Source organism: Ptychodera flava, chromosome 9, assembly GCF_041260155.1.
Source record: "Ptychodera flava strain L36383 chromosome 9, AS_Pfla_20210202, whole genome shotgun sequence".
Lineage (NCBI taxonomy): Eukaryota > Metazoa > Hemichordata > Enteropneusta > Ptychoderidae > Ptychodera > Ptychodera flava.
This window is the reverse complement of record NC_091936.1, coordinates 30,789,390-30,803,409: the sequence shown is the minus strand read 5'-3', so window position 1 is coordinate 30,803,409 and position 14,020 is coordinate 30,789,390. Positions and strand designations below refer to the sequence as shown.

General features: G+C 40.8%; 1 protein-coding gene across 2 annotated transcripts in view; it reads left to right on the top strand.

Annotated features, from left to right (window-relative positions):
* The window catches only part of LOC139140635 (corticotropin-releasing factor receptor 2-like), a 136,311-nt gene that overhangs the window by 104,104 nt on the left and 18,187 nt on the right, over positions 1 to 14,020 (top strand). For both annotated transcript variants that reach the window (XM_070709994.1, XM_070709993.1), the window contains 6 exons: positions 2,227 to 2,340; positions 4,672 to 4,778; positions 10,277 to 10,383; positions 11,234 to 11,354; positions 12,725 to 12,878; positions 13,769 to 13,829. In XM_070709994.1, coding sequence (XP_070566095.1) covers positions 2,227 to 2,340; positions 4,672 to 4,778; positions 10,277 to 10,383; positions 11,234 to 11,354; positions 12,725 to 12,878; positions 13,769 to 13,829 — 664 coding nt within the window. The remainder of the gene's footprint in view (positions 1 to 2,226; positions 2,341 to 4,671; positions 4,779 to 10,276; positions 10,384 to 11,233; positions 11,355 to 12,724; positions 12,879 to 13,768; positions 13,830 to 14,020) is intronic.

The following is a 14,020-nucleotide window of genomic DNA, read 5'->3' as shown; positions in this document are numbered from 1 at the left end:
GTACTGATGATATACGTCTCTGTCTGCCTTACAAGGGCAAGCATTAGGCGTTCAAGGAGCGTGGATACTTTTACAAGCATTGTACAAACGTGTACGTTCAACTCACGTAAATATATTTAGCAATAAAAGATATGACGCAAATTATGGCAAATTTTAAGAAGAGTTTTTTTTACCCTATAAATTTCATATCACTCTCTCCGAAAATCTAATTGCCCAACCCTTACGTGTCTACTAGCCGCATCGTTGGCCCTGTTCAACACGGAGCAACCAATCTATATGTATTATGTCAAATTTGAAATCATTCCCGAACAATGCCGGTGTAATCTGAAGCACACGCTATCGGGGTAATCTGGATTTTGATTCAGGATAATTGCGCGCAGAAAATGAGTCAATCTCAGAAGAACTGGCTCATCGGCAGATTTTTTCCAGCCCTATGCTCCAATCAACGCACACCCAACCAGTGCCATACCAGGCATCACCCGCACAAAAAAATCCCACAGAGATGATATTTTATGTTTAATCTTCATATATATTTTTCTATGTGAAAATTAAAAAAATGTTTCAGTAAAAATTCACTATTTTAATAATGCAGATGATTCTATAGTCTTTTCTGACGCAGTCGCATTAACGGAGACTCGAAAACAATGAAGTCATGAAAAGGCCACGCTATGACGAGGAACGTCCAATTAATTTCGCTGTCGGATTGAAATCATCCTGTAATCTCGAGTAGAGAAACAAGATTGGACACAACCCGATGTAGGCCATAGCGTTGCAATGATTAGCGTCGACGATCAACGGTGATCTGCACATCATTTGGCGGGGTAAATTTATTCTCTTTCGGTCGTAATTACAGGCGGTTACTCGCCCTGGCCAGAAGCGAAGAACTAACACATGCGGCGTTCTCTGGCGAGGCTTGATGCGTGTAGAGATAGCGGTATCTGTAGTCCCGATGAATTAATCCGATTGGAGACACTCTCTGCCGCCAAGCATCCGATATTTTGATTGGATTTAACACCGAGTGCGCTTAATGGAATCTATCAAATTTTAATCCCCCCTTTCAGGTGCTCGTTGAACCGCCGCGATGAATCCGTGAGAGTGCCATAATCATGTGGTTCTCAACGAGCTGTGTCTATTCTCGGTTACAGGAGTACCCCGAATTCTCCTTGAAATCCGGATGTTGCAGACGGCATTGCGTGTTAATTCACCCAGCTCGAGGAGAACATCACCTCGGCTAAGTGAGTGATGTTTTCGCGCTAATTGACAATGTTTTCTCTTCGCGTTCTTTGACAATCAATCCGCCGAGGGCGAATTATTGTTTTTAGCTCACTATACCACAGCAATAACCCTCTCAGGTGTATCCATGGCAACTAAAGAAGTCGCGGAAACAAGCTAGCAGTCAGTACGCAAGCGCAGAAACCGTGCGTTGCCCACTTGCCTACCCCTGACATAAGGCTTTCTACTAAGTACTCCAATATATTCCAAGTCGCCCTTCACTCAGCCCCGTTTTTTCTTGTATCCACCTTTTTTTGCGTCACTTTTTCAGTCAGAAAGTCCTCGCGCTCTTATTTACCCTCATGTCGATCCCGTTGTTGACAAAGATACTTAAAACTTACATATTTTAGGAGTTAAACATTATTGAACTGACAAACTACGTAATCCATTCTTATAACTCGCTCAATGTATCACATATTCCACTTTCACTTTCACATTTTCAAGACATTTGCTCCACCCGTTCCCGAGAGAATGTTCAACACGCGAAGACGAAGCAAACATGCGGCGGCCATCATGGTCACATGACTAATCTGGCTCCTCATTATGCAGATGATGTGGTTGGAGAGCCGACCAAAGTTGAGAGTGGGTGTATGTGTTCCACGACGACGGAATAGCCTCACGCTCTTTCAAAAGAATTTCACCTGCATGGCATTCAAGTCACGAGTTGTTAGCGTATTAGATATCAATTTTAGTCGCATATTAACGTAAGTGCTCGAAAGGACTCCTCGGCTGTAATAACAAACAGACGTGATCAAGCAAGCCAAACTGAAAAATAAATCTTCACGATCAACGTCGTTACTTCCGGAAAGGCGACGCGGACAAGTGTTTTTCTTATTTCTTGGCAGAAATTGTTGTGCACATCGTTTTTCATTTCTCCGAAGGCAGGGACTCGATCCCTTTTGTTAATGGCAATGTCTTTGAGGAATTCTCATATTACTTTTCTCTTCCTTTCAGGCGAATACTGTAACACAACCCACGACACGATCTCATGTTGGCCAGCAAGCAAGCCCGGTTTGGTGTCAGTGTCATGCCCTACCGAATTCAACAGCCTGCGGTACGACACTACAGGTAAGGCGGGAAGCCTAATTTAATAGTTATCGGTTATCGAATGACATTCTGTTGTTCCGTGAAACTAATTGCCACATTACAAGCGTTTAAGCTCAATCAGAGGAACTTACGTGTTTTCCAATATATTCTTCATTCTGGTCTTGAAATAGATTTTTTAATTTTTTTCTGATGTTACCGCTGATTACCGTGAACTTTAGGCCAGACAAGAAGCCGTCTATTACCAATGAAGATGACCTACGTGACGTAGTGTTTTTTTAAACTTGCACTTGACATTGAAACATCATTTGACGAGAAGACTTAGCAAATTTTTTTGTTTTACAGAACAAAATCAATGGAAGTATTATCTAAAGTAACTGCTGTTTACCCATTTTATGTAATTGCGTTAAGTGGGCGGGGTGTCACACGCGCATGCGCGGGCTTCTGTTATCCAATGGCTGCGTGACTTACCAATGAAGCCACTTCGGCCTTCGGTTTGCATCTGTTCTCTAGAGCGCGTACAGCTGTTGTTTCATCGAAGCAACGCGTGGCTTCGTTTACCGCCCGCAGGGCAAAGGTGTATACAAATGTCTCAAGTGAAATTCCAGAGAAAGTCTGCAACGTAACACAGTTATCTCCTCCTAAAGCGCAAACAGCAGGAAGATAAAGAAACAGACTAATGACCTTAACCAACAATGAATACATAAATACCGCGAACTCTCAACAATCGCCGTTAGCGTGCTAACTTGTCAGGGTCTATGCAAGGTGCAGACGGCCTGAGATCACTCTTTGCCTCACTGAAAAAAAAATTCAGAGTTCAGGCGTATTGCAAATGATCGTGCAAGCCGAGAGACAAATCCGAAAATAGCAAACCCATCTGATAAAAAACAGGAAGATTTCGCCCGTGTCATTGCCTTAAATAGAGGAACTGATTTAAACGATCCGCACAGAAATTTCGCAAATTACTGACGGTGACGAAATCTAGATTGCCGGTATAGCGTAATTTGTTTATCGCATCTCTGTCAAATTCTGTTATCCGTTGTTACATCGGCTAACATGCGTGCAAGCGATCATTCAGGTACACTTATTATGTGCCAGATAAACGCTTCTAAAGAAGACAGCGATTCTGCTAAGGGGAGTCTCTAACGACGCCAGCTGAATTCAGTTTTGCCACCTCGTTCGTTTACCTTTAAATAGGCAGATTATCAATGATAGGGCACTACGTCATATTTAATCAAGACATTTCCGCCCGGCGCCTTATTTTCGCCTTATTTTATAGTCGGCCTTAGAGATACTTAGCGGTAGATTCTTTAAAGATTGTCAATCTTGTAAATGCTTGCTTCACCAATCTTTACGAGTAAAATGGTCTGTAAGCCAGACGGCGTTTTATAGGTAAATTAAACAAAATGTCAAAGTTTACACCGAGCATGTTTCAAAAATTATGTCTCTTCAAATAGCGATGATGTGTTTTGGCAGTGCCTGTACCAATCTCATCCCAATTTTCGGAGCTACGTTTGTTTCACGTCGCACGTGTTATTGTATTTCAGAGAGAGAGAGAGAGAGAGAGAGAGAGAGAGAGAGAGAGAGAGAGAGAGAGAGAGAGAGAGAGAGAGAGAGAGAGAGAGAGATATTGTTATACATCATATATCTTTATCCGTCTTTGCTTCTCGCTAAAAATTTCGCCGCAGTCACGATTCGGTGCACGGACCGTTCAGTTTGTCTGGCTCACAGCTAGTTTATTTTATGCATGTGAAACACAGACATACCCGAAAGGGATGAGTCGCGCTCGTTTTCTTCAATTATTCTAGAACACTATTTCCCGATAGATTGGTACAGTGATCTGACTGAGCCCTATCATAATTCATGCACATGGCTCAGTCGCCGCCCAGTATCTTAGCCGTTATTGCTCCCCCGGTAAGCAACAATAATTTTCAATGTAAAGGCGACCGGCGTGTCTAATAGGGTCAAGTGTCCTATGTCACCAGAAAGGATTTGATACCAACGACAGACGATTTTCTTGTAAATGTATCTAAAGATAAATAGTTATTTCTCTCTGTGCAGCTTTGTATCCCCGTGTGACGTATGTATGTATGTATGTATGTATGTATGTATGTATGTATGTATGTATGTATGTATGTATGTATGTATGTATGTATGTATGTATGTATGTATGTATGTATGTATGTTTGTATGTATGTATGTATGTATGTATGTATGTAACTATGTGCATGTATGTGTGTATGTATACTTGTATGAATATCCCAAATGCCGCTAAAATTGTCAGAATAAATACATAATTTGGCCTCCATGATATAGTATTTTGTCGAAGCCTAACATTGAATTTCATTTTCACAGAGAATGTCACAAGATATTGCTATGCAAATGGTACATGGGACAAAGCTAACTATTCCAACTGTCAACCACTGTACGAGATATATGGCGACTTCGATTCGGAATATGACGTAAGTCTTCAATTTTTAATTTTCAATTTTTAAAAAAATATGTAGTCCGCTGTTCATCACATACATGCCCGCTCAGTTACTGCCACAGTTTCAAAGAAAATGTCTTTGATTTTGTTCTTGGAAATAAGAAACATTTTCACTTTATTGCCGCAAAAGTATATTATAAGCGCTGGCGACGCATGTTATTGTTGACATGTGATTTTAAGTCCGGATTAAAATTCAGTTGTCAACGATAACCTTACACTCCAGGCCTTTGACAAAATGTCAAAAGTAGAAATAAGTAACTGTATTTTACGACAGACGGAACACAAATACTATCAGAGACGTACGACAAATGTAACTTTAGAATTGGACAGTGCTGCGCTAGTGTGCTTCGTCTCTATTCCTGCCAATAAAACGTCAGCTCTTTTCAGAAACTGAGCCTGCTAACAACGACTTTTTCAAAGTGTCGTCTGCTTATCTAGATCTCTCTTCGATACTATCTAGCAGCTGACAGACTTTAAGTGTGCAGAAGCGATGAAATCTGACAATCGCGCGATGTTCTCTCTTTGTTGAAATGTACAGTCCCTGTCCAGGAGCTCCCGCCCAGTTGTAGTCGGTGTGAAGTTGGCCGTACGCCGAGTCACGTGCTTACCGCCGCAGAGGTTATCGTAAACACGTGCTTTTCGGGAGCATTAGACACAAAGTAATCTAGACTACACTAATTATGACAAATCGGATCTTTGAACCATTATCCTGTTGAGAGCAAATGCAAAATTTCCGGAAAACAAAATTTCCATCTTCGTAATCATGATTGAATCCCCTGTAGCGGCATTAGGCGCATTAATTATGAAGCCAGGTCTCATAACACGTCTCCAGCCTCGTTTTGGTATCCCCCACGGTTTGTTTTTCAATTCTATCGCCTCAAAATTGCGTTGTACATGGTTCGACGCTATCAGACAAATCAATTTCATATTTCCCTCTAGAACACCACCGCAACGTACGACATCCGTGTCGACACAGCCGATGTTATTTTACTTGTGTGGTTTTGTCTTCATAGTGTGCAATGCTCAGATCTATCAAAGCGAGAGACAGACATTTTCAAGCCGTGATATCACATCACCCTCTGCGCAATAAGTATTCTCGCCTTGTCGTAATCTTCGGCGAATTCACACTGCGGGGCGACCAGACTGTGATAGAAGGACGCTAATGCGCAGCAGGCTCGCGTTTAACGCACATTTACAGATTTGCAATATGATATCCAAGCCCATATGAGCGCGTTCGATGAATCGTGGAGACATGATGTTGGCTGACCCGAGCATGCGCATCGCCAGGATCACTCCTTGGTGGGTTCTTCTTCAGACACGAAAGAGCAAAGCAAATCAAAGCAAATCAAAGCAAAATCAAAGGGGAAACACATATAGCCTTGACATAACTGCCAAGAAGTTAGTATTAAAGCTCATTTCTGGATAAACTGAACCTTTCATGACGGTGATAAATTTGTTTTACCTGAGTCGCTTATGACTGTGCTCTGAGTTTGTCAGTTCTGAGATTTTAAAGCTTCAAAACAAAAGACCTGCACCATTCACCTTATCAAAGGATGTGCATATGTGTCCGAGTAAGTATTAATGGGGAAAACAGCGTCAAGAGTCAATAGATTTCGTCTAGAAATAGCTTGAATGGGATGAAATCATAATGACATCCGACGAGAATACTCAAGTCATATGTCCAATCGCAAAATTTCAAAATAGTGCGTCAACCGAACGCCAAAATTACTACTACACCGTGCAGAGCGTGACACAGGAATAGGAAAACAAGGTTATCATGATAATGAGATGGGATAAAAAGATAGCGAGATCTGCAGAAAGATAGACATACACAGTCAGACAGACAGACAAACATGCAGGCAGACAGACACAGACAGACAGACAGACAGACAGGCGGACAAGTAGGCAGAAAAAACATACATACATACGTACATACGTAGATACATACAACAGATAGAAAGAGATAAAAGATAAAGAGATAGATTGGTAGACAGAAAGAGGATAGATATAATGATACTTAGACTGATATATCTATTAGATGTAGTTAAATCGATTGACCGATAGATAATATATATATATATATATATATATATATATATATATATATATATATATATATATATATATATATTTGCAGACAAGTGGAAAGAGGAGGCAGATAAACAAATAAACGCACATCAAAAATAGACCTATTTTACCATCGCTGCAGTAGATGTGTCACGAAAATATGTAGTGAGGCTAATATGACCCATGCTTGATCAACCTGGTGATAGACACATCTGATCTCATTTCAACCTCAGTAAATAGATATGACAAATGCGTAAGGCCTAACATTAGAAGCTGTGGAGAAGAAGTATAATGTAGACCAACATTAACTGGATTTCAGGATGACCACAGGCACCCGTTATATTACATCAGCTCCCCAAATGCGCGGACGGAAGAGTTTTGCGAAGCGGGAAGTTTTTGTGAAAGCAACAAAATTTGCAACATCCCTTTTAAATTATGGACACAATTCAATTTCTTTAAATCCCTCAGATGGGCATGCACTCAGTGTGATTTCAGCGAAACAACCCTCGGGCCAAAACACTCATCATGCGTATTTCATATTACAGTGCGGCCGGTCTGTGCGCACTCCCGGTAAACCATAATGTTTTCTCGTTTTGTTTTTCATAGCCATGAGCCAACGCCCTTTGCAAATACGTGGAGGATGTTGTTATAGTTGCAGCCCCGACTGAAAACTCAGTTTTTACTCCCACACGCTGGCACGAAATCTACAAATGAAGACGTGCTGGTTTGGCATAAACGTTGTCTGCGAAATTCGAAAGCACGTCACACAATGGCGGCGCAGGCTAATTCATCGGGGCAAAATGAAGCCGTAATACTGACACTTGCGTTACCCAGGCATTTTTCATGTGAAGTAAAAGTGGTTATACCAGATGTTGTAACGAGCCAATCAGCCAGAGAGATGTACTTTTATGTTTTGCGGCGATATGGTACATTTGTTACACGAGGCGGACCTTTTTTCCATCTGTATGACCGTTTTAACATTTTGTAACCCGAATAAATGACACAAGGATTGATGCGATTGGCAAGCGCTATCCCGGAATTAAATGATGCGGAAAATGAAACCTGTTAAATTCAATCAGTTTGACATTAAATTTCAAGGCTGAGCTCTTCTTGTCTAACCCCTTTATTCGCAGGTAAATGGGTCATTTGTTTGAAGGTCACGGGGTGGGTTTTCAACCCAGAGTTTTTGAAGTTTGGAACAATCGCCATCAAGGCCATCTCGGGTCATCAGCAAGCTTAGTCACAAGGGCGTAGGATTTAAACTGTCAAAACAAAGTGCCCATCAAAACTTGTAGGCTCACTAGAGACGCTTTGGTGACGTAGTTGCTTTTGATGTTTGACAACGTGCCGTCAGTTGATGGCTGTCACCTAGCGTCGGAGACTGTACATCAGATGTGCGGCCGAAACTGCTGTTTGCAACACCCGCGTTCGCCGCAGACGACCAAATTAATGATGCATCCCCAGTGCAGTATGGGGCGATTTGTCTTAGGCGTACTCGTTAATCGCTGACGATATTTAAACGTGTTTTCAGAAAGGAAAATTATTCAGTGTAACATGTAATAATAACCGTAGGGCATGCGCATAAACGCTTGGAATTCACAGGGAGAAACGATTTAATATGTCGTGCTTCATGAGTTATTGGCGTGATGATTACGCATTACGTAGATTCCAAATGTCCGTGAATTATGAGAAATAATCCGGGAAAGAATTCGCCTCACTTATGTTTCAGCTAGACGGCTACCAAATACAAGTATGTATTCGGCAATATTCGTCTTTGAGAAAAACCTATGATAACCATAAAATAATATTCAAAACTGTTCTTCTGACAACCTGCAGATTATTCAAGCTCATATTTTGCCCATAAGATTACAAGAAGGCATCCCTATAAACCATGTCCGCAAATTCATTTCTCAAAACTTACAGGCAGTGCAATACATTTCAAGGCGCCTAGGCTTAGAACAGTAAACAAAGTCTTTGTTCTAGTTGCTCCGGGTAACAAACAAACAAACAAACAAACAAACAAACAAGCAATTCAGTTTAGCAAAACGAACTACTGGGCAATATAATATAATATAATATAATATAATATAATGTAATATAATATAATATAATATTATATAATATTATATATATATATATATATATATATATATATACACACACACATGTCGATGAGAACACAAAAAAATTGTGAAATGGATCTTAGCAACCATGACCACGCCTATAGCATCATAGCAAATGGTAGTATTTTCAGCAAGACCATTCATTCAGCAGTGTGCAAGTGGCAATGACTTTACCAAAAATTGACAAACTTATCCTAGCAACGGTGACCACGCCCTTAGCAGAAAGAAAAAAGATGTATTTCTAACCAAACTGAATATGGGTAAAGCTACTACACTTAACAAACAATCCAAATATCACCTTCACCCCGTATCTTCCCTAGAAAATAATGGCCACGCCCATAGCAACAAGCAAATGGTAGAGATTTCAGCGAAGGTATCCTCTGTTCAGTGTGCAAGTGACCTGGCAATGGCACCATGAAAAATTGACAAAATGACCCTTACAACGGTGGCCACGCCCATAGCAACAATAAAACCTATGTGTTTTAGGTAGTGTTTCCACTGTGCTGCAGAGTACACATTTTCAAATATACTACCAAAATTTCAATATGACTCTAACAACTGTAGGTACGCTCTTAGCAACAAGAAAACAAATGTTTTGGACCAAAGTGAACATTGTTAAAGCTACTCCACTTGACAAACGATTGAAATATCACCCTATCTTCCCTAGCAAAGATGACCACGCCCATAGCAACAAGCAAACTGGTGAATTTTTCAGCAAAAGTAAGTCGTGCAGGTGTTCATGTGTCGATGACACTCCCGAAAATGGACTAAATGACCGTCGCGACTATGACAAACACTTGGGCCCAGGCAACGCTGCTTGCTTGTGTAATATTTTCACTGTCTTTGATCTTGAAAGGAGATTTTCTCCTTTTTTCTTCTAACCCCCCTCCCTCCCCCCCATAAAGGATGGGTAAAGTGTTATCGTTGACAGATGAATTGTAGCCCGGAGCCAAAATTCAATTGTCAACTATAGGACATTGACCAATTACGTTTACATAGGCTGCATAAGTTGACAATTTGAATTCTCGGGATCTCGTCAGGATTTTAGTCGTGGAACCCAGACGTGTATTTACGCGCGAACAGAACTGAACTGATGAAAAATGCATGAACAGTTACAGATAATGGGGCGTTAATGAAAATAACACTTCTAATAAGCTTTTATTACCGTGTATGTTTCAAGGGCTAAACCACTGCCTTGTAAGATTGTGTTTGCTTTTGAAACAGTGAAAAGTGTGACTATTCATATTTATTAATTAATGGTCCATTTTTTATGATAATGCAGGGTATGCCGTCCTATCACCTTGACAACGTCTTGCTGATCATCCTGTTAGGATATGTTATATCGTTGGTGGCGCTCATTGTCGCTTTCGTAATCTTCGCGTCATACAAGTAAGTAGTCAACAGCTCTACAAGGGGGGTCGAATTATTTAACATTTTTTGCAGCCTCACTTCTTTTACAAAACAAAAACAAAATGACATTTCTGTACTGGGAAAGATAAAGTGTATAATTCAAGAAAAAAGTATTGATGCTATTGACAGCGAATAAAATAATTTGCATGTCGGCGTTCTGACATTCCGTCCCTATGTCTGTGGTCCATCCTCAAATTTTCATTCCATGGACATGATGATCTCATTGATAGATGGATGTTGATGTTTAATTTCTTGTGACTATTAATTTTGCCGTTCCTGTTTATGCGACGCTATTGATATTGTATTGGTTTAGTGAAAGATATTTCAGTGTCAGAGATTTCTTTTTCTACCGATTGAGAGTACCACGTCTGCGCACATGTCCAATTTATTTTCTATTTACTCACAATTAATAGTACTACCCGTGGGGCATTTGTGGTGGCTACTCATTGTCGAGGTGGTGACAAGTTTTGACCTCGACGAAATTGAAGTTACCCTGCTTATTTCTGATTGCAATGTCTTATAGAAATCCAGTCCTAGCGATCTCATGAGAGTTTGTATTGGAAAACTAGGACAAGTCGCATGTTTACATGCATCTGTCTGCTCATACTCTGTCGCTTTCACCCAAAGTGAAGGCACCTTCAGTATTTGGGCCTCATCAAATAATTCTATCTCATATCAGCATGCAATTTGTTGCCTGGGTCTACCGTATTATGCTCTTAATGATAACTTACGACGTTAATAGTAAGCTTGCCCTTTTGTAAGTGATTACGTCATCACTGCTTGATTTGAGATGTCGATTTCCATTGAAAATTTGCTATCCTCATCACAGGAGTCTGCGTTGCGTTCGAAACAACATCCACTGGAATTTGATCAGCACATTTATACTGCGCAACGTGGCGTTCCTCTTCATCTTGAAGTTAGTCGGCCTGGAGGTAAAAGAAAAGAATGGGGTAAGTGATCGATAGATGGCGCCAGTCTTCGCGACATCGTAGAGTGTGGCCTTTAACTTTGAGTGGTATGTTTTTCTCCTTTTATGGCAGAGCTCCTCACACATTTCTTTGCGCTTCACACCTAAGCTTGACTTTATTCATGTCATGATTTCGCCATTTTTACTTATCGTGTGTTGCGTGTGGAATCACCAGAATCGCCGAAACGGAAGATTGGTTTCTGATGAGATACGGTCCTGTAGAAATTCTCCCGGGGCTGTGAAAGGACGTTCGCTGTAATTATGACGTTACGCTAGCGCATCCGCTACTGACCATACTACCATTTACAGTTCGCTCACCGTTGTAAAACCATTGACGGATTTATGGGAATAGCATGAACGCACTCGTCTGAAATAGACATTTTGTCTGAAAGATACAGAACGTGTTTTTTTCTTGGGGGGGGGGGGGGGGGGGGGGGGGGGGGGGGGGGGGGGGTGGGGGGGGGGGGGGGGGGGGGGGGTGGGGGGGGGGGGGGGGGGGGGGGGGGGGGGAGAGATCAAATATTGGTCCTTGGTCGCTTTACTTGTAAGTATACCGTTTGCAGACATATCACAATAATGCGAATTCTTTCATTTTTGTAGTTTTTTAGCTATTTGTGGGCAGGGTGGTTTTACGTTTCTAGACTAGGAATTTTATGGCAATAAATCAAATATGAGAGTGGAACACTGCAGTCCACTACGGTCGAAGAAAATGTATTTTTGACGGATTCAGTCAGTTCAAATAATGGTCATTTGAAATATTACTCTCGACATATTTACCAGGTTTGAACCTGCTCTAGTCATGTAACGCTCCACAGATATTTTTCATTTCTCTGTGTTTCAGCATCGACCACATCCTTCTATGTCACCCTGCTTTGTTTCTGCCTTTCTACCTCTGTATATCTGCGTCTCGTTGTCTTTCCACGTCTTTGTCAGTGTCCACGTGACCTCGGGGCTAGTAAGCTTATCTGTCTCCATCGCGCGCGTCTAGCGTGTCCACTGAATTCTGCAGGATGTCGCTAGCATTCAGTCACAAAATGATGAACTTTTGCCTGCCAGACGCTGCATATAATCAATCCAGTCTAAAACACTACGCCAATGTGTAACAACAGTTCAACCACATATAAAAAGATAAACCGGAGACCTGAACTTGATGAATCATGTTTGCAAATCTCTTATGTTAAAAAAACGTTAAAATATAACTCAGTATTTTTTTTTCTGTATTTATACGCGTTTCATGCGAGTTATTCGGGGCCGACGATTGTCCTATTCAATCAAGTTCAATACAGAAACGCACACGAATACTCTTGAGGAATTCAAAATTGTATCCTTTTCCGTTTTCGTCTTCATAAACAGTGGGCATGCCGTATTTTGAGTACAGCGTACAGCTACTTTCAAGAAACTAATTTCTTCTGGATGTTGGTAGAGGGCCTGTATCTGCACACGGTCATCGTCATGGCCTTCGGAGCCGAAAAAGTGAGATTTTGGATCTACATGATCATCGGCTGGTGTAAGTACTATCAAGCTGGTTTGTTTCCATTTTCCTTTTCTCTATTGCTCTCCCTTTCCAGGGGATTGAATCCATGGGGCTATTTTTATTCCTATGGATGATCAGGTGTAAGCGTGTATGTATGTATGTATGTATGTATGTATGTATGTATGTATGTATGTATGTATGTATGTATGTATGTATGTATGTATGTATGTATGTATGTATGTATGTATGTGTGTGTGTGTGTGTGTGTGTGTGTGTGTGTGTGTTGATAAAACAAGCCCAAGGGCTGCATTTATACAATGAATCTTGAGCCGTAGATCGAGAACGTACCGAATTATGCATAATGCCGTTGTCTTTGACCGTGACTGTGTGCGTGTTTGCTTAAAGCGCCTTGAGCTCAATCTTTGTTAACATTTTCTCGATAAAATGGTTTGAAATCAAAAGTAACTGAAGTATGTTTACCGAAGTGTCATGTGACCAGGCAACATTTATCAAACTCTGGCGACGAACGTATGAAAATTTCGACTTACGACCGCCGCGAGTTAATTTGTGCACAATCGGCCAAACCCATCGCCAAGGATCGAAATACTGACATTTTCAAAGACAGTATATTGAAAAATATCTGCGAAGATTTGACGGTAATTTTTGGTAAGCAAATTACATAAAGATACAGCAAACGGGCCTTTAAAATAGTAAAGGCATATGACGATAAGCGGAAATGTTATGGAACGACGAATAGTTAGATTCATAACAGAATAAAAACAACACAAGAATAACGTCAGGTCTTATAAACTGATATATGCATTATCTATACAAACGCCCACATACATGAACCCTCTCATACAAATTTGACTTCAAAGTTGAAAGATTGTAAAAATTTTCCCTGATTTTTTCTTTCATGACAGGTGTACCGTGTATATTTACCTTCGCTTGGGCGGTAGTCAAGTATATGTACGAAGACGAGGAGTAAGTTTCAATCATTCCATTTATACAGTTATGTGACAAATTTAGTTTATTTTTAAATTGCGAAATGCTTTTAGGGGGCTTTCATAAGAAAAGAGGCGCTGTCGGGACGAGAGAACCTGCTCCCTAAGTTAGATCTCTCTCTATACAGAGATTGTAGCGGCGCGGATAATTCTAATTACCGAGCTAAAAAG